Genomic DNA, 27128 nt, shown 5'->3' on the forward strand with positions numbered 1-27128 from the left:
CCCAACACCTTAGCTAGATGTATTGATAATTATCCTACTGCATCAAACACCTTAGCTAGATGTATTGATAAATATCCTACTGCACCCAACACCTTAGCTAGATGTATTGATAAATATCCTACTGCATCAAACACCTTAGCTAGATGTATTGATAAATATCCTACTGCACCTAACACCTTAGGTAGATGTATTGATAAATATCCTACTGCACCCAACACCTTAGCTAGATGTATTGATAAATATCCTACTGCATCAAACACCTTAGCTAGATGTATTGATAAATATCCTACTGCATCAAACACCTTAGCTAGATGTATTGATAAATATCCTACTGCACCCAACACCTTAGCTAGATGTATTGATAAATATCCTACTGCATCAAACACCTTAGCTAGATGTATTGATAAATATCCTACTGCACCCAACACCTTAGCTTGATGTATTGATAAATATCCTACTACATCAAACACCTTAGCTAGATGTATTGATAAATATCCTACTGCATCAAACACCATAGCTAGATGTATTGATAAATATCCTACTGCACCCAACACCTTAGCTAGATGTATTGATAATTATCCTACTGCATCAAACACCTTAGGTAGATGTATTGAGAAATGGCCTACTGCATCCAACACCTTAGCAAGATGTAAACTTGCATGACTAAATGCTCCTTGGCAAAAACGTCAAAATTAATGACAGATTTCTTGAGTTATCTTAAATTCATTCTGACTCTTTTTAGGAAGTGATACTGGCTTTGTTCTTATGGTGTCCTATGGGGGACAAACATCAGTAACTGCCACATCAAACCACACCTCCAAGACTGACATTTTTCTTAATGAGCAACAGAAAAACACTTGCTGAATCGGTGCGTTCAGTCACTCTTTAAGTCCTCTGAAAGGGTTTAAAATCAAATAGAGCCCTTACCTGTGCAATCAATTCAATATGTAGACTGCTACCAATTATGAATATCTGATGAAGACTGCTACCATGTACATGTATTCAGTTGTTTTTATCAATTGGATATATGCAACAAAAACATGTGCTGTAAAGGCATGCCGTTTTAGTAGATGGATATGGACATGTTGAAATGAGCATCTCTAAAGGTATCGGTAGGAACACCTCTGTCTGTCCCCTCAGCAATAAGGACAGCAGGTGAAAGAGGCTGGAAGAGAAGTAGATTTCATATATCTGCAGAGAACTTTCAATGTATTTCATCATGCCATCAATGGAGACTATGGTTGCCATTGGTTGGTATCACAGTAATGATATCCAATAGAAACTCTCTACTTTCCTCTTCTGGAAGTGCCCGCTGGGTTGTAACAGTGTAATGATGGATATAATGTTGTATTCCTTGAGTGAGTCTGTGGAGGAGTAGAATATGCATCATTTACCTGTTAGTGGAGTGAGAGAGTGTGAGAGAGAAAGGATGAAGGCTGAATGTGTTACGGTCCAAAACTAACAAAGATGATTTGTCCTGGAGGATCTAAACATGCATGCACACACACCCCCAGACACCAACACAAGGCTGGTGTAGTCTGTCTCTGGGGATAACTAATGTGCAGCTCAGAGAACCTGAGGCGACTGTCGCTCTGTCTACTGTGGAGTTAGGGGCCATTATGTACCCATTCATATTCCTGTCTACTGTGGAGTTAGGGGCCATTATGTACACATTCATATTCCTGTCTACTGTGGAGTTAGGGGCCATTATGTACCCATTCATATTCCTGTCTACTGTGGAGTTAGGGGCCATTATGGACCCATTCATATTCCTGTCTACTGTGGAGTTAGGGGCCATTATGTACCCATTCATATTCCTGTCTACTGTGGAGTTAGGGGCCATTATGTACCCATTCATATTCCTGTCTACTGTGGAGTTAGGGGCCATTGTGTACACATTCATATTCCTGTCTACTGTGGAGTTAGGGGCCATTATGGACCCATTCATATTCCTGTCTACTGTGGAGTTAGTGGCCATTATGTACCCATTCATACTCCTGTCTTCTGTGGAGTTAGGGGCCATTATGTACCCATTCATATTCCTGTCTACTGTGGAGTTAGGGGCCATTATGGACCCATTCATATTCCTGTCTTCTGTGGAGTTAGGGGCCATTATGTACCCATTCATATTCCTGTCTACTGTGGAGTTAGGGGCCATTATGGACCCATTCATATTCCTGTCTACTGTGGAGTTAGGGGCCATTATGTACACATTCATATTCCTGTCTACTGTGGAGTTAGGGGCCATTATGTACACATTCATATTCCTGTCTACTGTGGAGTTAGGGGCCATTATGTACCCATTCATATTCCTGTCTACTGTGGAGTTAGGGGCCATTATGGACACATTCATATTCCTGTCTACTGTGGCGTTAGGGGCCAGTATGTACCCATTCATATTCCTGTCTACTGTGGAGTTAGGGGGCATTGTGTACACATTCATATCCCTGTGTGTCTGTAATGATATGTGTGCCAGGTTGGCTCTCGCTGACAGTAAACAAACCACATGCACCCACACACCTCGAACAGCAGGACACCAAGTCCAGGGGGACAAACACAACACACAAACTCTCACACACTGCAGGGGGGGAACGGAACACAAACTGTCACACACTGCAGGGGGGAAACAGAACACATGTGCAGGGCGGTGAAAACACAGTCAACAACTAAGAGCACAGGCTTCTCCAGGCATCAGTTACCTTAACATAGAGACACACAGGCCTGCACCCTTTAATGGTGTTCTGACCACCAAACTGTTACATCCAGACATGGCTTTGTCTGCCTGCTTCCATCATGACATTTCCAGTGTTAGAATATATTAAACATTATCACTATCAACCCTGTTAGATCTGTATGACTTAGGGACAGTAAATACTGTATTTGTCTATATTGTGTGGTGTGTGTGTGTGTGTGTGTGTGTAGCTGCCCAGCTCGGGGGACCTGTGGAGTGTGTTCATGGACTTCAACCACAAGCGTCTGGAGCCGTGGGAGAGGATCATCCCCTCCTTTAGGTACAACAAGGAACTGCCCTTCTTTGAGATGTTGGTTCCCACCACCGACACGGTGCGTTATGGCTACCTGATGGAGAAACTGCTGTCTGTAGGACACTCTGTCCTCTTCACCGGCATCACCGGAGTAGGAAAGGTATGCTTACACACACACACACACACACACACACACACACACAACTAAACTGCTCTAGACTGTTCCTTCGATATCTTCTGACATGTTGATATTTCAACCTTCCATATTGTTGTCCTGCACCACTGCTTGTCAGAGGCATCTCTTACTAGTTGTATTAGCTGGACCTTGTGGAGAAATACACATTGATCATGGAATGAATCTAACACTCACTGTTAACCCTATGCATTCCTAAGTGTTTCCTCAGGGGGTTCTCTTGTCTCTCTGTGTGTGTGTCAGTCTGTGGTGGCCCGTGGTCTTCTGAACAGTGTCCAGGAGAAGGGAGGCTATGTTCCCGTCTATATCAACTTCTCAGCCCAGACCACCTCGGCCAGAACACAGGAGATGATCGAGTCCAAACTGGAGAAGAAGAGGAAGAACATTCTGGGTGAGAGAGAGAGAGGAATATTGGGATAGAGATACAGTAACTAGCAATACATTCTGGATGAGAGAGAGAGGAATATTGGGATAGAGATACAGTAACTAGCAATACATTCTGGATGAGAGAGAGAGGAATATTGGGATAGAGATACAGTAACTAGCAATACATTCTGGATGAGAGAGAGAGGAATATTGGGATAGAGATACAGTAACTAGCAATACATTCTGGATGAGAGAGAGAGGAATATTGGGATAGAGATACAGTAACTAGCAATACATTCTGGATGAGAGAGAGAGGAATATTGGGATAGAGATACAGTAACTAGCAATACATTCTGGATGAGAGAGAGAGAGGAATATTGGGATAGAGATACAGTAACTAGCAATACATTCTGGATGAGAGAGAGAGGAATGTTGGGATAGAGATACAGTAACTAGCAATACATTCTCAGAGAGAGAGAGGAATATTGGGATAGAGATACAGTAACTAGCAATACATTCTGGATGAGAGAGGAATATTGGGATAGAGATACAGTAACTAGCAATACATTCTCAGAGAGAGAGAGGAATATTGGGATAGAGATACAGTAACTAGCAATACATTCTGGATGAGAGAGAGAGGAATATTGGGATAGAGATACAGTAACTAGCAATACATTCTGGATGAGAGAGAGAGAGGAATATTGGGATAGAGATACAGTAACTAGCAATACATTCTGGATGAGAGAGGGAGGAATATTGGGATAGAGATACAGTAACTAGCAATACATTCTGGATGAGAGAGGGAGAGGAATATTGGGATAGAGATACAGTAACTAGCAATACATTCTGGGTGAGAGAGAGAGAGGAATATTGGGATAGAGATATAGTATCTAGCAATACATTCTGGGTGAGAGAGAGAGAGGAATATTGGGATAGAGATACAGTAACTAGCAATACATTCTGGATGAGAGAGAGGAATATTGGGATAGAGATACAGTAACTAGCAATACATTCTGGATGAGAGAGAGAGAGGAATATTGGGATAGAGATACAGTAACTAGCAATACATTCTGGATGAGAGAGAGAGAGGAATATTGGGATAGAGATACAGTAACTAGCAATACATTCTGAGCGAGAGAGAGAGGAATATTGGGATAGAGATACAGTAACTAGCAATACATTCTGGATGAGAGAGAGAGGAATATTGGGATAGAGATACAGTAACTAGCAATACATTCTCAGAGAGAGAGAGAGAGGAATATTGGGATAGAGATACTTTAACTAGCAATACATTCTGAGAGAGAGAGGAATATTGGGATAGAGATACATTAACTAGAAATACATTCTGAGAGAGAGAGGAATATTGGGATAGAGATACAGTAACTAGCAATACATTCTGAGAGAGAGAGAGAGGAATATTGGGAGAGAGATACAGTAACTAGCATTACATTCTGAGAGAGAGAGAGAGGAATATTGGGATAGAGATACAGTAACTAGCAATACATTCTGAGAGAGAGAGAGAGAGAGAGAGAGGAATATTGGGATAGAGATACAGTAACTAGCAATACATTCTGAGAGAGAGAGAGAGAGAGAGGAATATTGGGATAGAGATACAGTAACTAGCAATACATTCTGAGCGAGAGAGAGAGAGAGAGATTGAGAGACAGAAGAGGAAAGAGACACAGGAATGATATTGGAGAGGTGTGAGAACAGGGTTTCCCCAACACGGTCCTGGGCCCATATGTTGTTGGCATCCTAGCACGACATGGTGGTTATACATCACCCAGACAATATCACAGATCACCCTGGTAACATGAACTGATAGGCCTACTTCGCTAAGTGTTATTAATGGCCTCCATACCTCCCTCCCTCCTCTTCATGTCAGGTGCTCCTGGTAACAGAAAGATAGTGATCTTTGTGGATGATCTGAACATGCCTAAGTTGGACACCTACGGCTCCCAGCCTCCAATAGAACTGCTCAGACAGTTCCAGGACTTCCACGGCTTCTACGACCGAGAGAAGTTCTTCTGGAAGGAGATCCAGGTACACACACACACACACACAATGTTGTTTAATATGTAGACAGTCTCATCTTGTCTGGGCTAGAGGATATTAGGTGAAACATTTAGTCTATTCTGCTCCAGTCTGGGGTTTTAGTCTGAGAAAATGAAGTGACTTTTTGTTTGTGGTCAGTGAATACTTTGACTTGTTCAGTATTCAGACAGAGGGATGGTCTGAGGTCTATAGTAGATTGGAGGCTCATGTCCAGGAGCTGGTCAGTGAATACTTTGACTTGTTCAGTATTCAGACAGAGGGATGGTCTGAGGTCTATAGTAGATTGGAGGCTCATGTCCAGGAGCTGGTCAGTGAATACTTTGACTTGTTCAGTATTCAGACAGAGGGATGGTCTGAGGTCTATAGTAGATTGGAGGCTCATGTCCAGGAGCTGGTCAGTGAATACTTTGACTTGTTCAGTATTCAGACAGAGGGATGGTCTGAGGTCTATAGTAGATTGGAGGCTCATGTCCAGGAGCTGATAGGGTCCATTATTCTGCTACAGTACAATGTGTTTGTTTTAGTCCTTTGTTACTGTTGTGAATGGTCAGCACACAGTCATTTGTTTCCAATAGCACACATTAAAAGGGTCTATTTGTACGTATTAGGGACCAATTAATCTGTGAGGGGGTGGGTGGATGTGTGGGGGTGGGTGGATGTGAGGGGGTGGGTAGATGTGTGAGGGTCGGTGGATGTGTGAGGGTGGGTGGATGTGTGGGGGTGGGTGGATGTGAGGGGGTGGGTGGATGTGTGGGGGTGGGTGGATGTGTGGGGGTGGGTGGATGTGTGAGGGTGGGTGGATGTGTGGGGGTGGGTGGATGTGAGGGGGTGGGTGGATATGTGGGGGTGGGTGGATGTGTGGGGGTGGGTGGATGTGTGAGGGTGGGTGGATGTGTGGGGGTGGGTGGATGTGTGAGGGTCGGTGGATGTGTGGGGGTGGGTGGATGTGTGGGGGTGGGTGGGTGGATCAGTGGTTGTGGGTGTGTGTGTGGGGGTGGGTGGATGTGTGGGGGTGGATGGATCAGTGGTTGTGGGTGGATGTGTGGGGGTGGGTGGATCAGTGGTTGTGGGTGGATGTGTGGGGGTGGGTGGATCAGTGGTTGTGGGTGTGTGTGTGGGGGTGGGTGGATGTGTGGGGGTGGGTGGATGTGTGGGGGTGGGTGGATGTGTGGGGGTGGGTGGATGTGTGAGGGTGGGTGGATGTGTGAGGGTGGGTGGATGTGTGGGGGTGGGTGGATGTGTGGGGGTGGGTGGATGTCTGGGGGTGGGTGGATCAGTGGTTGTGGGTGGATGTGTGGGGGTGGGTGGATCAGTGGTTGGGGGTGGATGTGTGGGGGTGGGTGGATGTGTGGGGGTGGGTGGGTGTGTGTGTGGGTGGATGTGTGGGGGTGGGTGGATGTGTGTGTGGGTGGATGTGTGGGGGTGGGTGGATGTGTGTGTGGGTGGATGTGTGGGGTTGGGTGGATGTGTGGGAGTGGGTGGATCAGTGGGGGTGTGTGGATGTGTGGGGGTGGGGATGTGTGGGAGTGGGTGGATCAGTGGTTGTGGGTGGATGTGTGGGGGTGGGTGGGTGTGTGTGTGTGTGTGTGGGTGGATGGGTGGGTGGGTGTGTGTGGGTGGAAGTGTGGGGGTGGGTGGATGTGTGGGGGTGGGTGGATGTGTGGGAGTGGGGGTGGATGGATCAGTGGCGGTGGGTGGATCAGTGGGGCTGTGTGTGTGGGTGGATGTGTGGGGGTGTGTGTGTGGGGGTGTGTGTGTGGGTGGATGTGTGGGGGTGTGTGTGTGGGTGGATGTGTGGGGGTGTGTGTGTGGGTGGATGTGTGGGGGTGTGTGTGTGGGTGGATGTGTGGGGGTGTGTGTGTGGGTGGATGTGTGGGGGTGTGTGTGTGGGGGTGTGTGTGTGGGTGGATGTGTGGGGGTGTGTGTGTGGGTGGATGTGTGGGGGTGTGTGTGTGGGTGGATGTGTGGGGGTGTGTGTGTGGGTGGATGTGTGGGGGTGTGTGTGTGGGTGGATGTGTGGGGGTGTGTGTGTGGGTGGATGTGTGGGGGTGTGTGTGTGGGTGGATGTGTGGGGGTGTGTGTGTGGGTGGATGTGTGGGGGTGTGTGTGTGGGTGGATGTGTGGGGGTGTGTGTGTGGGTGGATGTGTTGGGGTGTGTGTGTGGGTGGATGTGTGGGGGTGTGTGTGTGGGTGGATGTGTGGGGGTGTGTGTGTGGGTGGATGTGTGGGGGTGTGTGTGTGGGTGGATGTGTGGGGGTGTGCAAGTGAATCTTTCAGAAAATCAGTTATTCTGCTTGTTGAGATCTGAACGTGTACTGGGTGTAAATGTGTTTCCACCACATGCAGACAGACAACAGACAACCATGTCAAGACAGCAACCAGAGTAGTCACACAAGGTCATATGCAGCACACACACACACACACACACACACACACACACACACACACACACACACACACACACACACACACACACACACACACACACACACACACACACACACACACACACACACACAGGGAATACAGAACCAAGGGCATGTCAATATTTTCTAATCCAAACAGGGTTTCACTCTGAAGTTTAACTCAGCTAAAAATTCTGACCCGGGTGGATGTTCTTCAAACTAAATGTCAAATGTAATATTGATAGAAGACTAAATCAATGAAAAATATGAGGCTTTAAATACATATGAAAATATGAGGGTTTAAATACATATGAAAATGTGTTGGTAGGAAATCTTCTTTCTGTGCCAAATCTTCCTTTCGACCCCCCTCTCCTCCGTTCCTCCCCTCTTCTCTCTCATTCTCTTTCTCTCTGCAGGACATGACGATCGCGGCGGCCTGCGCTCCGCCAGGAGGGGGCCGTAACCCGGTGACCCCTCGTTTCATCCGCCACTTCAGCATGCTGTGTCTGCCCACTCCCTCCGAACACAGCCTCAAACAGATCTTCAATGTGGGTAACCCCTGACCTCCTACATCTAAACCCTGCCCTAAGAACACAGTCTCAAACAGATCTTCAATGTGGGTGACCCCTGACCTCCTACATCTAAACCCTGCCCTAAGAACACAGTCTCAAACAGATCTTCAATGTGGGTGACCCCTGACCTCCTACATCTAAACCCTGCCCTAAGAACACAGTCTCAAACAGATCTTCAATGTGGGTAACCCCTGACCTCCTACATCTAAACCCTGCCCTAAGAACACAGTCTCAAACAGATCTTCAATGTGGGTGACCCCTGACCTCCTACATCTAAACCCTGCCCTAAGAACACAGTCTCAAACAGATCTTCAATGTGGGTAACCCCTGACCTCCTACATCTAAACCCTGCCCTAAGAACACAGTCTCAAACAGATCTTCAATGTGGGTGACCCCTGACCTCCTACATCTAAACCCTGCCCTAAGAACACAGTCTCAAACAGATCTTCAATGTGGGTGACCCCTGACCTCCTACATCTAAACCCTGCCCTAAGAACACAGTCTCAAACAGATCTTCAATGTGGGTGACCCCTGACCTCCTACATCTAAACCCTGCCCTAAGAACACAGTCTCAAACAGATCTTCAAGGTCAAGACTTAACCTCCAACCTCAGTTCCTAGCCCTAATATGACCTTTAACCTCCTGTCTCCAAACCCTCTTGTCTCTTCTCTCCTCATGTCCTCTTCCTCACAGCCCCTTAACAAGCTGTGGTAGTTTAATTACAGATCAACTATCGTCACACTTGTTTTTCTATCCTCGTTGGGACCTATAATTGATTTCCATTCAAAATCCTATTTTCCTTAACCCCTAAACCTTAACCCAAATCCTACACTTAACTCCTAAACCTAACCACTAACGCCTTACCCTAACCCTAATTCTAACCCTAAACCTAACCCCTAAGCTTAAAATAGCCTTTGTCCTCATGGGATGTGGGAAATGTCCCCACCAGGGAGAATTTGCCTTGTTTTACTATCCTTGTGGGGACTTTTAGTGGATTCAGAAGAACAAGACCACACACACACACACACACACACACACACACACACACACACACACACACACACACACACACACACACACACACACACACACACACAATCACGTGTGTCTCTTGAGCCTGCCCTCTCTCCTCAAGGGCATATTCAAGCACACGTACGCTTAACTCTCTCTGTTGAAACTGTCTCTCCCCCTCCAGGCCATCCTCAGTGGTTTCCTCAGTGAGTTCCCCCAGGCGGTGAGGTCTTCAGCAGGCAGCATCGTAGACGCAGCTGTAGAGATCTACCACCGCATGTCTGTAGACCTCCTGCCTACACCAGCCAAGTCCCACTATGTCTTCAACCTCAGGGACCTCTCCAAGTGTGTCCAGGGTGAGAGACACACACACACACACACACACACACACACACACACACACACACACACACACACACACACACACACACACACACACACACACACACACACACACACACACACACACACACACACACACTACGTCTTCAACCTCAGGGACCTCTCCAAGTGTGTCCAGGGTGAGAGACACACACACACACACACACACACACACACACACACACACACACACACACACACACACACTACGTCTTCAACCTCAGGGACCTCTCCAAGTGTGTCCAGGGTGAGAGACACACACACACACACACACACACACACACACACACACACACACACACACACACACACACACACACACACACACACACACACACACACACACACACACTACGTCTTCAACCTCATGGACCTCTCCAAGTGTGTCCAGGGTGAGAGAGACACACACACACACACACACACACACACACACTACGTCTTCAACCTCATGGACCTCTCCAAGTGTGTCCAGGGTGAGACACACACACACACACACACACACACACACACACACACACACACACACACACACACACACACACACACACACACACACACACACTACATCTTCAACCTCAGGGACCTCTCCAAGTGTGTCCAGGGTGAGACACACACACACACACACACACACACACACACACACACACACACACACACACACACACACACACACACTACGTCTTCAACCTCAGGGACCTCTCCAAGTGTGTCCAGGGTGAGAAAGTTTGTCTTTGCTTATTCACTTGTAAGTTATTAAAGTAGCTCATGGACTGAGATGCTCTTGGTTGTAGCCTGAAGTCCAGACAGAGACAGTACAGTCCTCTACCCAGCAGCCTCACAACCATCATCAGAGCAGAGAGGCCTGAACTAAAGTGACTACTGCTCCCTGACCCCCGCTAGGGAGTCACCATGCAGAACACACTCACACACACACACTCACACACACACTCACACACACACACACACACACACACACACACACACACTCACACTCACACTCACACACACACACACACACACACACACACACACACACACACACACACTCACACACACACACACACACACACACACTCACACACACACACACACACACACACACACACACACACACACACACACACACACACACACTCACACACACACACACACACACACACACACACACACCAGCGAGCGTAAACACACACACATACACTCACATACACACACCAGCATTAATACTTACCCAGGACGAATAAGGCCAACCCAGCCCCCATTCTTGCTGAGGGCGAGCGTGGTCACATTAATGCCCTCAACTTTCTAACCAGACTTGAACATGGATCCTCTGGTGTGTCAGACCCATCATATATCCTAAAGCATCCCTAGCATTGTATTAGATAACATTGATAACAACAGGGATGTGTCAACAGCAGATATTAGAGTTTTCTTTACTTCTTAATGTGTTAAGGTTGCAGGGTGAGAACCACCACGTTGAATCATGTTTTATTATTCTCTGGTCATGTTAAATCCATCTAACCCTCCCTGCCTTTTTACTTCCCTCCCTCCCTTCACCTCCCTCTCTCATTCTCTCTCCCTCTCCCTCCCTGCCTCTTTACCTCTCTCTTCCCTTCACCTTCTCCCCTCCCCCACTCCCTCTCCCCCCTCCTCCCTCCCTCCATCTCTCTCTCCCTCCACCTCCCTCTCTCGTTCTCTCTCTCCCTCCCTGCCTCTTTACCTTCCTCCCTCCCCCGCTCCCTCTCGTCCCCCTCCTCCCTCCCTCCTCCTCTCTCCCTCCTCCCTCCCTCTCTCCCTCCCTTCACCTCTCTCTCTCATTCTCTCTCTCCCTCCCTCTGTCTGTCTGTCTGTCCTCCAGGTATGTTGCAGTGTGAGCCAGGCACGGTGAGAGATCAGACTGGGATATTCCGTCTGTTCTGTCATGAGTGTCAGAGAGTGTTCCACGACCGCCTCATCAACAACGAAGACAAAACCTACTTCAACACCATCGTCTCTGAGATGGCCAGTAAGAACATAACACAGAGTTTAATAGAACCTAGACAGTCAGTAAGAACATAACACAGAGTTTAATAGAACCTAGACAGTCAGTAAGAACATAACACAGAGTGTAATGGAACCTAGACAGCCAGTAAGAACATAACACAGAGTTTAATAGAACCTAGACAGTCAGTAAGAACATAACACAGAGTGTAATAGAACCTAGACAGTCAGTAAGAACATAACACAGAGTGTAATAGAACCTAGACAGCCAGTAAGAACATAACACAGAGTTTAATAGAACCTAGACAGTCAGTAAGAACATAACACAGAGTTTAATAGAACCTAGACAGTCAGTAAGAACATAACACAGAGTGTAATAGAACCTAGACAGTCAGTAAGAACATAACACAGAGTGTAATAGAACCTAGACAGCCAGTAAGAACATAACACAGAGTGTAATAGAACCTAGACAGCCAGTAAGAACATAACACAGAGTTTAATAGAACCTAGACAGTCAGTAAGAACATAACACAGAGTGTAATAGAACCTAGACAGCCAGTAAGAACATAACACAGAGTGTAATAGAACCTAGACAGCCAGTAAGAACATAACACAGAGTGTAATAGAACCTAGACAGTCAGTAAGAACATAACACAGAGTGTAATAGAACCTAGACAATTAGTAAGACCCTAATACAGACTTTAATAGAACCTAGACAGTCAGTAAGAACATAACACAGAGTTTAATAGAACCTAGAAAGTCAGTAAGAACATAACACAGAGTTTAATAGAACCTAGACAGTCAGTAAGAACATAACACAGAGTTTAATAGAACCTAGATGGCCAGTAAGAACATAACACAGAGTTTAATAGAACCTAGAAAGTCAGTAAGAACATAACACAGAGTTTAATAGAACCTAGACAGTCAGTAAGAACATAACACAGACTGTAATAGAACCTAGACAGTTAGTAAGAACATAACACAGAGTTTAATAGAACCTAGACGGCCAGTAAGAACATAACACAGAGTGTAATATAACCTAGACATAGTTGGCCAGTAAGAACATAACACAGAGTTCAATAGAACCTAGACGGCTAGTTTGAACTTTCAGAGTTTTGCCTCCCACTAAGCAGTGTTTTGACATATTAAGTTTGAAAGCCATTTCAATGTCCTTATCTAAAACGTCCCACAATTGTTGAGCTATCAATAGCAACTCTTTAAATATATTTCCGTTCTTCTTCTTTCAGGCAAATATTTTGGCTTCAATTTAGAACCCAATTACTTTGTGACCAAACCCATCATATTTGGAGATTTCATCAAGGTAAAATGTGCTATAAGCCTATAAATCCAATCAATTTCCCAGGTGCTCAAAGCGCTTAACATTTACGGCATCCATCTATCTATCTCGCAACCCTTCCTGTCCCCCCCTCTCCATCTCTCCCTCCTCCTGTCCCTGCCTCCCTTCCTCCTCATTCCTCTCTCTCCTCTCCTCTAGGTGGGTGCAGAGAAGGCAGACCGTCTGTATGAGGACCTAACAGAGCCAGATAAGATCAGGGCTGTGCTCCAGGATTACCTGGATGACTACAACATGACCTTCTCAAAGGAGACCAAGCTAGTGTTCTTCCAGGACGCTGTAGAACACGTCTCCAGGTGGTTTTACGATCGGAAACGGAGCCCTATTCCCTAATTAGTGCAGTGAATGCCTTCGAAATCGCACCCTATTCCCTATATAGTGTACAGACGTTTTGGCCTAAATCGCACCCTATTCCCTATTTAGTGAACTGATTAGAATCCTTAATGACACCCTATTCCCTATTTAGTGAACTGATTAGAATCCTTAACGACACCCTATTCCCTATTTAGTGAACTGATTAGAATCCTTAACGACACCCTATTCCCTATTTAGTGAACTGATTAGAATCCTTAACGACACCCTATTCCCTATTTAGTGAACTGATTAGAATCCTTAATGACACCCTATTCCCTATTTAGTGAACTGATTAGAATCCTTAACAACACCCTATTCCCTATTTAGTGAACTGATTAGAATCCTTAACGACACCCTATTCCCTATTTAGTGAACTGATTAGAATCCTTAACAACACCCTATTCCCTATTTAGTGAACTGATTAGAATCCTTAACAACACCCTATTCCCTATTTAGTGAACTGATTAGAATCCTTAACCACACCCTATTCCCTATTTAGTGAACTGATTAGCATCCTTAACAACACCCTATTCCCTATTTAGTGAACTGATTAGAATCCTTAACCACACCCTATTCCCTATTTAGTGAACTGATTAGAATCCTTAACAACACCCTATTCCCTATTTAGTGAACTGATTAGAATCCTTAACGACACCCTATTCCCTATTTAGTGAACTGATTAGAATCCTTAACGACACCCTATTCCCTATTTAGTGAACTGATTAGAATCCTTAACGACACCCTATTCCCTATTTAGTGAACTGATTAGAATCCTTAACGACACCCTATTCCCTATTTAGTGAACTGATTAGAATCCTTAACGACACCCTATTCCCTATTTAGTGAACTGATTAGAATCCTTAACAACACCCTATTCCCTATTTAGTGAACTGATTAGAATCCTTAACGACACCCTATTCCCTATTTAGTGAACTGATTAGAATCCTTAACGACACCCTATTCCCTATTTAGTGAACTTATTTTGTCCAGAGCCCCATAAAGAGTTCGTTTTTGTTTCATGTGTTTTTGTAATGCTTCAATTTGTTATTTTGCTTACTTCCTAACCCCGCCCTTCTGTTCCTATAGGATAGCGCGTATGATCCGCCAGGAGCGCGGTAACGCCCTATTGGTGGGCGTGGGGGGCACGGGGAAACAGTCACTGACGCGGCTGGCGGCCCACATGTGCGGCATGCGCTGCTTCCAGATAGAACTGAGCCGAGGATACAACTACGACAGCTTCCATGAAGACCTGAGACGACTGTTCAAGATGGCTGGGGTGGAGGGCAAGGACATGGTGTTCCTCTTCACTGACACACAGGTAGGGGAGGGGAGGAGGGGGGAGAGGAGGGGGGTGTGCATGGAGACTATGTGATGGGTAGATAGCAGGTTCCTCCATAAAGACTGTACCAGACAGTAGTATTTATGGAGGCTATGTGATGGGTAGATAGCAGGTTCCTCCATAAAGACTGTACCAGACAGTAGTATTTATGGAGGCTATGTGATGGGTAGTTAGCAGGTTCCTCCATAAAGACTGTACCAGACAGTAGTATTTATGGAGACTATGTGATGGGTAGATAGCAGGTTCCTCCATAAAGACTGTACCAGACAGTAGTATTTATGGAGGCTATGTGATGGGTAGATAGCAGGTTCCTCCATAAAGACTGTACCAGACAGTAGTATTTATGGAGGCTATGTGATGGGTAGATAGCAGGTTCCTCCATAAAGACTGTACCAGACAGTAGTATTTATGGAGGCTATGTGATGGGTAGATAGCAGGTTCCTCCATAAAGACTGTACCAGACAGTAGTATTTATGGAGGCTATGTGATGGGTAGATAGCAGGTTCCTCCATAAAGACTGTACCAGACAGTAGTATTTATGGAGACTATGTGATGGGTAGATAGCAGGTTCCTCCATAAAGACTGTACCAGACAGTAGTATTTATGGAGACTATGTGATGGGTAGATAGCAGGTTCCTCCATAAAGACTGTACCAGACAGTAGTATTTATGGAGACTATGTGATGGGTAGATAGCAGGTTCCTCCATAAAGACTGTACCAGACAGTAGTATTTATGGAGGCTATGTGATGGGTAGATAGCAGGTTCCTCCATAAAGACTGTACCAGACAGTAGTATTTATGGAGGCTATGTGATGGGTAGATAGCAGGTTCCTCCATAAAGACTGTACCAGACAGTAGTATTTATGGAGGCTATGTGATGGGTAGATAGCAGGTTCCTCCATAAAAACTGTACCAGACAGTAGTATTTATGGAGGCTATGTGATGGGTAGATAGCAGGTTCCTCCATAAAGACTGTACCAGACAGTAGTATTTATGGAGACTATGTGATGGGTAGATAGCAGGTTCCTCCATAAAGACTGTACCAGACAGTAGTATTTATGGAGACTATGTGATGGGTAGATAGCAGGTTCCTCCATAAAGACTGTACCAGACAGTAGTATTTATGGAGGCTATGTGATGGGTAGATAGCAGGTTCCTCCATAAAGACTGTACCAGACAGTAGTATTTATGGAGGCTATGTGATGGGTAGATAGCAGGTTCCTCCATAAAGACTGTACCAGACAGTAGTATTTATGGAGACTATGTGATGGGTAGATAGCAGGTTCCTCCATAAAGACTGTACCAGACAGTAGTATTTATGGAGACTATGTGATGGGTAGATAGCAGGTTCCTCCATAAAGACTGTACCAGACAGTAGTATTTATGGAGACTATGTGATGGGTAGATAGCAGGTTCCTCCATAAAGACTGTACCAGACAGTAGTATTTATGGAGGCTATGTGATGGGTAGATAGCAGGTTCCTCCATAAAGACTGTACTTGACAGCTAATGAAGTAGCTATGGCCAGTGTTTATCTGTGACCATCTGCTTGCCAAACCATGCCACCTCTGTGACTCATCACCTCATTACCCCGCTGAGCAGAAGCCGAGGCATTAGCCCTGGAAGCTATAGCTTCAGTCTTCAGTTCTCAGGCACGTTTCCACCCCCCTCCATTACATGTGTGTATTATTGCTCATCAGATCGTGGTGGAGGAGTTCCTAGAGGACATTAACAACATGTTGAACAGTGGAGAGGTGCCCAACCTGTTTGAGAAGGATGATCTGGAGCAGGTCCTGGCTGCCACACGGCCCAGAGCCAAGGAGGCCGGCATCAACGAGGGAAACCGAGACGAGGTACAGTAGAGTACACACACACTCACTCATATAACACTCAATATATAATTGTAATTACAGGGCTCCTCTGTAAAAGAGACCTTTACTCCCTGTCAAAATAAAGGTTAAATATAATAAGTACATGTGTAATATTTATGTATGTACTGTTGTGTCTTTACTATGGATTAAATGATATGACATGTTATTTTATAAAATCAATTCTCTGTAATTAATATTACCTGATTAAACTAATCATGTAAATGTATTAACTTGGAAGTCGGGGCACCACGGAAGAATGTTTATAGAGCTGTTGTCTTCCGAATAAACTCTTAAAGACCTGGTAATCTTTTATATCAACAGCAGTCAATTATTAATCGTCACCTTATTCAGTCTCATCTGAACGTCGTAAAATTATTGGTTATCTTCACGAACCCTGGTTAACAAGTTGAATCAGCAATACAAAATTTGGTTTAATTATTTATTTACTAAATACCTAAATAATCACACATAATTACATATACACAGGCTGGATCATACATTGATTACTAATTAATACAAGAAAACGTCCCTAGCGGACGGAACCGATTTGACGGATGGTTACACAAAGAAAGGGGGTTGTGTTTGAATGAAAGCACGGGAAGACTGAGGAACAAAAGGATTGGGTTTCTATCAGACCTTATGAAGCTATGCTATCGTAAATACAGAATCTTATGCATTCTAAATAACCGCCCATTCAGAAAAGGAAAATGCAAGAAATATATTTTCTCTGAGCTGCGCTTCGATAGATTGGCCGAAGATGGAAGGCTGGGTTGCCCAGCAGAAATCTCCCTTGTCCTTTGAAGAATATTTCTGGGCGGATACGTTGTAGTCTGTCGTCTTGTGGTAGAACTGTCGTTCTGAAGATTGTCCGTCCGTCCTTTCCTAGGCCACGCACGTTTACAGCTGCTGCTGATAACTCAACGTCTAGGATGTATCACTTCTTTAGTGAATAAGAGTTCAAAGTTCATACCAAGTTGACATACTAAGCTCATGCTGTATTCTGGCTTGTGTAGTCAAGTTCATCCGTCCAGCATGGCGATCGTCACCTCCACGTTGAAATTCGCCCTTCTGAACGTATGGACATCAGTCCTCACGTCATCGGGAACACAATGTTAATTTCGTTAGGTTGTAGTCGTTCAACCATTCGCAACCAGAGCTCACGCTGAGGTTGGCTTAGTTCGCAGTGAATTGGGTCATGGGGGGGGCTCTTATAGAAATGTAGAAAAGGGGTTGCTTCATCATTTCCAACCAATACCTATTCACGTGGGGTGGCCACTGATTGAGCATATTTTACTTATGAAAACAATTCTCTAATTTTAAAAACTAAAATTACATGTCATCTTTTCACAAATATTTTCATATTTAAACATTTAAATTGCACAACAATTCCATGTGAATCTGAATCTAGAATGGGTAGACTTTCCAAGATACAGTTTATGTCGTCCTATCATCAGATATAATGTCCCAGACAACAACTGATCTGACATCATATTCTTTAAGTACCAACGGATACTTTCAACTGGTTGGATTACACAAAGATTGTTCTTTTCCCCAACCTTTTGATGTTTCCATACTCTCCCTATGTTAACAACAGGGCTTTCCAAGAGTCCATTCTGTAGAGTGGACAGAAAAGGGGGGAAAGGCATTTATGGGGGGTCATAAACCTCCCTCAACAGGGCAACGTCATGACAGTACCATTTATTAATATTTATACATGTTTTTATACATATATCCAGCTAGCTATTAATTCACAACATTATGTATGTATTGATGTATGTGTTCATATTCAGCTATTCATCCCAGTAGGATTCAGTCTAGAGTCTAGTGTCTAGTGTCTTGTTAAGGTCCTATATGAAGCGTGGAAGCAGCAGCTTTGTCCCAGCAGTAGTCTGTCAATAAGGCAGAGCAGCAGACTCTGGACACCTCCAGAACTCTGACCCCTTCACTTTAATTACACTGACTTTGGCCTCAGTCTAGACAACACTCAGTGGATTTCCTCTCAGGCGGTTTGAATTTGGCACTTGACTATACAGTGAGTCTGTTGCATGAGTTCATTTGTATGTGTTTACTTGAATGTATTTCTATAGATATGTGTGTGTGTGTTTAACCTGTGTGTGTAACCTGTGTGTGTCTCCCTGTGTGTGTCTCCCTGTGTGTGTCTCCCTGTGTGTGTAACCTGTGTTTGTCTCCCTGTGTGTGTCTCTCCCTGTGTGTGTCTGTAACCTGTGTGTCTCCCTGTGTGTGTGTTAGGTGTTCCAGTTCTTCATCTCTCGGGTCAGAGAGAAGCTGCACATTGTGTTGTGTATGAGTCCTGTAGGAGATGCCTTCAGGTCCCGCTGTCGTATGTTCCCCTCTCTGGTCAACTGCTGCACCATCGACTGGTTTGTACAGGTCAGGACACTACGCTCTCTGTGGGTGTGGGATTGCCTCTCTCTATGTATCTCTCTCTGTCTCTCTCTCTCTTTCTCTCTCTCTCTCTCTGTCTGTCTCTGTCTGTGTGTGTGGGATTGTCTCTCTCTATCTATCTATCTCTCTCTCTCTGTCTCTCTCTCTTTCTCTCTCTCTCTGTCTCTCTCTGTCTGTCTCTGTCTGTGTGTGTATTTCTGTCTAATTAGTGGATTGTCAAACACACACACTCATTTACTTTCTGTACTGAGCAGTATGCTGTCACTGTGTGCTCTCAGGGTGAAACGCTCCTCCATTCATCTCCATCAGGAATGTGTGTCAGGCGTCCCGGTGTGTGTGTCAGGCTCTGTGGGTGTGTGTAATGTCTGTGTGTGTGTGTGATGGATCACAGGGCATGGGCTCGCCCCAGGTGTCCATTGGCGAAGCACGCCCCCCTCTTCTCTCGTTCCACCTCCTTTAATCTGCCTGTTTATTTTCATCCCTCTCCCTCTCCCTCTCCTCCGCTCCCATCCCTCCATCAAGGTGACCCCCACTGAGAAGGAGCAGCCAGGTTCAGTCAGGCGTTTATTTAGTCAAGACTTTATTCTGCTTGTTTAAAAGGAGTCTCTGACCCTCTCTCTCTCTCTCTCTATCGCTCTCTTTCTCTCTCCCTCCCTCTTTCTCAATTCAATTCAAGAGGGTTTATTGGCATGGGAAACATATGTTAACATTGCCAAAGCAAGTGAAAAGTGAAATAAACAATAAAAATGAACAGTAAACATTACACTCACACAAGTTGCAAAAGAATACAGACATTTCAAATGTCATATGTCTATATACAGTGTTGTAACGATGTACAAATAGTTAAAGGGAAAATAAATATAAATATGGGTTGTATTTACAATGGTGTTTGTTCTTCACTGGTTGACCTTTTCTTGTGGCAACAGGTCACACATCTTGCTGCTGTGATGGAACACTGTGGTATTTCACCCAGTAGATATGGGAGTTTATCAAAATCGGGTTTGTTTTCAAATTGTTTGTGGGTCTGTGTAAGTGTGAGCAGAGCATGTTGAGCATCTGATACATACCTCTTAAGTTGCAGGATGGGGCTTGGGGGGGTGCATTAGTGGGGGTTGGGCCTGTTGTTCTGCTCACGGCCTGAGCATATGAGCTGCTGTCATGTTGAGGTCCTTGCAACAGGAGCGGGGGGAGGGCATGGGGGGTGTGGCTGGTGATGATTTGTTCTGGGTGTGGGTCCTCTTGGTGCAGGTCCTTCAGGAGGGGGTCTTGCAGGTCTGGGGTGGGTGTCTGCTGCTCTGTTGCTCCTGTGTGAGGGGCTGCGGTTGAGGGTGATGTCCTTCAGGGTCCTGGCAAAAGTTGGGATTGTTGCCTTGTAGAGGTGGACCTGGTCATAAAGGCTGTTCAAGTCCATGGTGGAGTGGTGGCCCAGGTAGACATTAGGTTTGAGGCACAGTCTCACAAAATGCTTGCATTCACCCGCTGTATGGTGGCAGGGTGGATGTATTTCCGTGGTAGCAGGGTGGAGATGACCACTTGTGCGTTGGGGAAAGTGGAAGAAGTTTTTTCAATCACTCCCTTGAGTGCTGTGGCCACCCTTTCCTGCTGGGGCCACCTTTTCCTGTTGGGGCTACCCTTTCCTGCTGGGGCCACCTTTTGCTGCTGGGGCTACCTTTTCCTGCTGGGGCCACCCTTTCCTGCTGGGGCCACCCTTTCCTGCTGGGGCCACCTTTTCCTGTTGGGGCTACCCTTTCCTGCTGGGGCCACCTTTTCTTGCTGGGGCCACCCTTTCCTGCTGGGGCCACCTTTTCCTGCTGGGGCTACCCTTTCCTGCTGGGGCTACCCTTTCCTGCTGGGGCCACCCTTTCCTGCTGGGGCCACCCTTTCCTGCTGGGGCCACCCTTTCCTGCTGTGGCCACCCTTTCCTGCTGAGGCCACCTTTTCCTGCTGGGGCTACCCTTTCCTGCTGGGGCCACCCTTTCCTGCTGTGGCCACCCTTTCCTGCTGGGGCCACCTTTTCTTGCTGGGGCTACCCTTTCCTGCTGAGGCCACCTTTTCCTGCTGGGGCTACCCTTTCCTGCTGGGGCCACCATTTCCTGCTGTGGCCACCCTTTCCTGCTGTGGCCACCCTTTCCTGCTGGGGCTACCTTTGCCTGCTGGGGCTACCCTTTCCTGCGGGGGCCACCTTTTCCTGCTGGGGCTACCCTTTCCTGCTGGGGCCACCATTTCCTGCTGTGGCCACCCTTTCCTGCTGTGGCCACCCTTTCCTGCTGGGGCTACCTTTGCCTGCTGGGGCTACCCTTTCCTGCGGGGGCCACCTTTTCCTGCTGGGGCTACCCTTTCCTGCTGTGGCCACCCTTTCCTGCTGTGGCCACCCTTTCCTGCTGGGGCCACCCTTTCCTGCTGGGGCCACCTTTTCTTGCTGGGGCCACCCTTTCCTGCTGGGGCCACCTTTTCCTGCTGGGGCTACCCTTTTCTTGCTGGGGCCACCTTTTCCTGCTGGGGCTACCCTTTCCTGCTGGGGCCACCCTTTCCTGCTGTGGCCACCCTTTCCTGCTGGGGCCACCTTTTCCTGCTGGGGCTACCCTTTCCTGCTGGGGCCACCCTTTCCTGCTGTGGCCACCCTTTCCTGCTGGGGCCACCTTTTCTTGCTGGGGCTACCCTTTCCTGCTGAGGCCACCTTTTCCTGCTGGGGCTACCCTTTCCTGCTGGGGCCACCATTTCCTGCTGTGGCCACCCTTTCCTGCTGTGGCCACCCTTTCCTGCTGGGGCTACCTTTGCCTGCTGGGGCTACCCTTTCCTGCGGGGGCCACCTTTTCCTGCTGGGGCTACCCTTTCCTGCTGGGGCCACCATTTCCTGCTGTGGCCACCCTTTCCTGCTGTGGCCACCCTTTCCTGCTGGGGCTACCTTTGCCTGCTGGGGCTACCCTTTCCTGCGGGGGCCACCTTTTCCTGCTGGGGCTACCCTTTCCTGCTGGGGCCACCATTTCCTGCTGTGGCCACCCTTTCCTGCTGTGGCCACCCTTTCCTGCTGGGGCTACCTTTGCCTGCTGGGGCTACCCTTTCCTGCGGGGGCCACCTTTTCCTGCTGGGGCTACCCTTTCCTGCTGTGGCCACCCTTTCCTGCTGTGGCCACCCTTTCCTGCTGGGGCCACCCTTTCCTGCTGGGGCCACCTTTTCTTGCTGGGGCCACACTTTCCTGCTGGGGCCACCTTTTCCTGCTGGGGCTACCCTTTTCTTGCTGGGGCCACCTTTTCCTGCTGGGGCTACCCTTTCCTGCTGGGGCCACCCTTTCCTGCTGTGGCCACCCTTTCCTGCTGGGGCCACCTTTTCCTGCTGGGGCTACCCTTTCCTGCTGGGGCCACCCTTTCCTGCTGTGGCCACCCTTTCCTGCTGGGGCCACCTTTTCTTGCTGGGGCTACCCTTTCCTGCTGAGGCCACCTTTTCCTGCTGGGGCTACCCTTTCCTGCTGGGGCCACCATTTCCTGCTGTGGCCACCCTTTCCTGCTGTGGCCACCCTTTCCTGCTGGGGCTACCTTTGCCTGCTGGGGCTACCCTTTCCTGCGGGGGCCACCTTTTCCTGCTGGGGCTACCCTTTCCTGCTGGGGCCACCATTTCCTGCTGTGGCCACCCTTTCCTGCTGTGGCCACCCTTTCCTGCTGGGGCTACCTTTGCCTGCTGGGGCTACCCTTTCCTGCGGGGGCCACCTTTTCCTGCTGGGGCTACCCTTTCCTGCTGTGGCCACCCTTTCCTGCTGTGGCCACCCTTTCCTGCTGGGGCCACCCTTTCCTGCTGGGGCCACCTTTTCTTGCTGGGGCCACCCTTTCCTGCTGGGGCCACCTTTTCCTGCTTGGGCTACCCTTTCCTGCTGGGGCCACCCTTTCCTGCTGGGGCCACCCTTTCCTGCTGGGGCCACCTTTTCCTGCTGGGGCTACCCTTTCCTGCTGGGGCCACCTTTTCTTGCTGGGGCTACCCTTTCCTGCTGGGGCCACCTTTTCCTGCTGGGGCCACCTTTTCCTGCTGGGGCTACCCTTTCCTGCTGGGGCCACCCTTTCCTGCTGTGGCCACCCTTTCCTTCTGTGGCCACCCTTTCCTGCTGGGGCTACCTTTTCCTGCTGGGGCTACCCTTTCCTGCCGGGGCCACCTTTTCCTGCTGGGGCTACCCTTTCCTGCTGGGGCCACCTTTTCCTGCTGGGGCTACCCTTTCCTGCTGGGGCCACCCTTTCCTGCTGGGGCCACCTTTTCCTGCTGGGGCCACCCTTTCCTGCTGGGGCCACCCTTTCCTGCTGGGCCTTCAGGTCATTTGTGCCCGTGTGAATTATGATGTGGCTGGGGGACCCTAGTCTGTCCTCTGACAACAGCTCCAGGACATGTCTAGTGTTTGTCCTCTGACAACAGCTCCAGGACATGTCTCGTGTTTGTCCTCTGACAACAGCTCCAGGACATGTCTAGTGTTTGTCCTCTGACAACAGCTCCAGGACATGTCTAGTGTTTGTCCTCTGACAACAGCTCCAGGACATGTCTAGTGTTTGTCCTCTGACAACAGCTCCAGGACATGTCTAGTGTTTGTCCTCTGACAACAGGTCCAGGACATGTCTAGTGTTTGTCCTCTGACAACAGCTCCAGGACATGTCTAGTGTTTGTCCTCTGACAACAGCTCCAGGACATGTCTAGTGTTTGTCCTCTGACAACAGCTCCTTGCTTGCTTCTCTGGGGGAGCGTCTTGCTCTCTGTCACACCTCAGCTTTCTCTCCTCCTCCTTCACTGCTGTTAGCTGTGCCATGTGTTCCTCTCCCTCCTCCTTCACTGATGTTAGCTGTGCCATGTGTTCCTCTCTCCTCCTCCTTCACTGCTGTTAGCTGTGCCATGTGTTCCTCTCCCTCCTCCTTCACTGATGTTAGCTGTGCCATGTGTTCCTCTCTCTCCTTCACTGCTGTTAGCTGTGCCATGTATTCCTCTCTTTCCTCCTTCACTGCTGTTAGCTGTGCCATGTGTTCCTCTCCCTCCTCCTTCACTGCTGTTAGCTGTGCCATGTGTTCCTCTCTCTCCTCCTTCACTGTTGTTAGCTGTGCCATGTGTTCCTCTCCCTCCTCCTTCACTGCTGTTAGCTGTGCCATGTGTTCCTCTCCCTCCTCCTTCACTGCTGTTAGCTGTGCCATGTGTTCCTCTCCCTCCTCCTTCACTGCTGTTAGCTGTGCCATGTGTTCCTCTCTCTCCTCCTTCACTGTTGTTAGCTGTGCCATGTGTTCCTCTCTCTCCTTCACTGCTGTTAGCTGTGCCATGTGTTCCTCTCTCTCCTCCTTCACTGCTGTTAGCTGTGCCATGTGTTCCTCTCTCTCCTCCTTCACTGCTGTTAGCTGTGCCATGTGTTCCTCTCTCTCTCCTTCACTGCTGTTAGCTGTGCCATGTGTTCCTCTCTCTCCTCCTTCACTGCTGTTAGCTGTGCCATATGTTCCTCTCCCTCCTCCTTCACTGCTGTTAGCTGTGCCATGTGTTCCTCTCTCTCCTCCTTCACTGCTGTTAGCTGTGCCATGTGTTCCTCTCTCTCCTCCTTCACTGCTGTTAGCTGTGCAATGTGTTCCTCTCTCTCCTCCTTCACTGCTGTTAGCTGTGCCATGTGTTCCTCTCTCTCCTCCTTCACTGCTGTTAGCTGTGGCATGTGTTCCTCTCTCTCCTCCTTCACTGCTGTTAGCTGTGCCATGTGTTCCTCTCTCCTCCTCCTTCACTGCTGTTAGCTGTGCAATGTGTTCCTCTCTCTCCTCCTTCACTGCTGTTAGCTGTGGCATGTGTTCCTCTCTCTCCTCCTTCACTGCTGTTAGCTGTGCCATGTGTTCCTCTCTCTCCTTCACTGCTGTTAGCTGTGCCATGTGTTCCTCTCTCTCCTCCTTCACTGCTGTTAGCTGTGCCATGTATTCCTCTCTCTCCTCCTTCACTGCTGTTAGCTGTGCCATGTATTCCTCTCTCTCCTCCTTCACTGCTGTTAGCTGTGCCATGTATTCCTCTCTCTCCTCCTTCACTGCTGTTAGCTGTGGCATGTGTTCCTCTCTCTCCTCCTTCACTGCTGTTAGCTGTGCCATGTGTTCCTCTCTCCTCCTCCTTCACTGCTGTTAGCTGTGCAATGTGTTCCTCTCTCTCCTCCTTCACTGCTGTTAGCTGTGGCATGTGGTCCTCTCTCTCCTCCTTCACTGATGTTAGCTGTGCCATGTGTTCCTCTCTCTCCTCCTTCACTGCTGTTAGCTGTGGCATGTGTTCCTCTCTCTCCTCCTTCACTGCTGTTAGCTGTGCAATGTGTTCCTCTCTCTCCTTCACTGCTGTTAGCTGTGGCATGTGTTCCTCTCTCTCCTTCACTGATGTTAGCTGTGCCATGTGTTCCTCTCTCTCTTTCACTGCTGTTAGCTGTGGCATGTGTTCCTCTCTCTCCTCCTTCACTGCTGTTAGCTGTGGCATGTGTTCCTCTCTCTCCTCCTTCACTGCTGTTAGCTGTGGCATGTGTTCCTCTCTCTCCTCCTTCACTGCTGTTAGCTGTGGCATGTGTTCCTCTCTCTCCTCCTTCACTGCTGATAGCTGTGCCATGTGTTCCTCTCTCCTCCTCCTTCACTGCTGTTAGCTGTGCAATGTGTTCCTCTCTCTCCTCCTTCACTGCTGTTAGCTGTGGCATGTGTTCCTCTCTCTCCTCCTTCACTGCTGTTAGCTGTGCCATGTGTTCCTCTCTCTCCTTCACTGCTGTTAGCTGTGCCATGTGTTCCTCTCTCTCCTCCTTCACTGCTGTTAGCTGTGCCATGTGTTCCTCTCTCTCCTTCACTGCTGTTAGCTGTGCCATGTGTTCCTCTCTCTCCTCCTTCACTGCTGTTAGCTGTGCCATGTGTTCCTCTCTCTCCTTCACTGCTGTTAGCTGTGCCATGTGTTCCTCTCTCTCCTCCTTCACTGCTGTTAGCTGTGCCATGTGTTCCTCTCTCTCCTTCACTGCTGTTAGCTGTGCCATGTGTTCCTCTCTCTCCTCCTTCACTGCTGTTAGCTGTGCCATGTGTTCCTCTCTCTCCTTCACTGCTGTTAGCTGTGCCATGTGTTCCTCTCTCTCCTCCTTCACTGCTGTTAGCTGTGCCATGTGTTCCTCTCTCTCCTTCACTGCTGTTAGCTGTGCCATGTGTTCCTCTCTCTCCTCCTTCACTGCTGTTAGCTGTGCCATGTGTTCCTCCCTGTTTTTCTGTTTTGTGGGTTTGTTCTGTTTGGATTGTGTGGACTAGCTCTCTGAGCTCCACCATGTCTCTCTCCAGCTCTGTGATTTTATCCCTCTCAATGATGGAGGAGCGGTGCAGTTGTGGGACCTGGGTGTGTTCAGTGCTGGGGGGGTGACTATCCTCGTCTGCAGGACAGTTTGAAGAGGTGTGAACTGACTGATTCAGGATGGGGGAGTCGTCACAGAGAGAGATCTTTTCCTGCTGTGCTCTCTCTTTGATCCTGTTAAAGTCCTGCTGGAACTACATGAGGATGCCCAGCACCATTGCTGTCCCAGACTTGTACATGTTGACAGAGGTTGTTTCAATTTCCTCAATGTCTAGTATTCTGAGTTTCCACCCTGGGCCAATACCCTCTCTAATGACATAGAGGTAGTGTGTTCTTATAGCACTGTGCCATGCCAGGGGATGGTCAGGTTAATATAGCACTGTGCCATGCCAGGGGATGGTCTGGTTAATATAGCACTGTGTCATACCAGGGGATGGTCTGGTTAATATAGCACTGTGCCATGCCAGGGGATGGTCTGGTTAATATAGCACTGTGTCATGCCAGGGGATGGTCTGGTTAATATAGCACTGTACCATACCAGGGGATGGTCTGGTTAATATAGCACTGTGTCATACCAGGG

The 27128-nt window shown here is 47.9% G+C and overlaps 1 protein-coding gene across 1 annotated transcript in view; it reads left to right on the forward strand.

The window, feature by feature from the left end:
• Nucleotides 1-27128, forward strand: part of LOC106599067 (dynein axonemal heavy chain 6) — a 165886-nt gene that overhangs the window by 67646 nt on the left and 71112 nt on the right. Inside the window, exons 41-51 of the mRNA XM_082973945.1 lie at nt 2923-3144; nt 3421-3568; nt 5429-5586; nt 8420-8551; nt 9771-9942; nt 11823-11969; nt 13192-13265; nt 13440-13594; nt 14739-14970; nt 16691-16843; nt 19112-19252. Coding sequence (XP_082830071.1) covers nt 2923-3144; nt 3421-3568; nt 5429-5586; nt 8420-8551; nt 9771-9942; nt 11823-11969; nt 13192-13265; nt 13440-13594; nt 14739-14970; nt 16691-16843; nt 19112-19252 — 1734 coding nt within the window. The remainder of the gene's footprint in view (nt 1-2922; nt 3145-3420; nt 3569-5428; nt 5587-8419; nt 8552-9770; nt 9943-11822; nt 11970-13191; nt 13266-13439; nt 13595-14738; nt 14971-16690; nt 16844-19111; nt 19253-27128) is intronic.

Source organism: Salmo salar, chromosome 04 (assembly GCF_965601325.2).
Source record: "Salmo salar chromosome 04, fSalSal1, whole genome shotgun sequence".
NCBI lineage: Eukaryota > Metazoa > Chordata > Actinopteri > Salmoniformes > Salmonidae > Salmo > Salmo salar.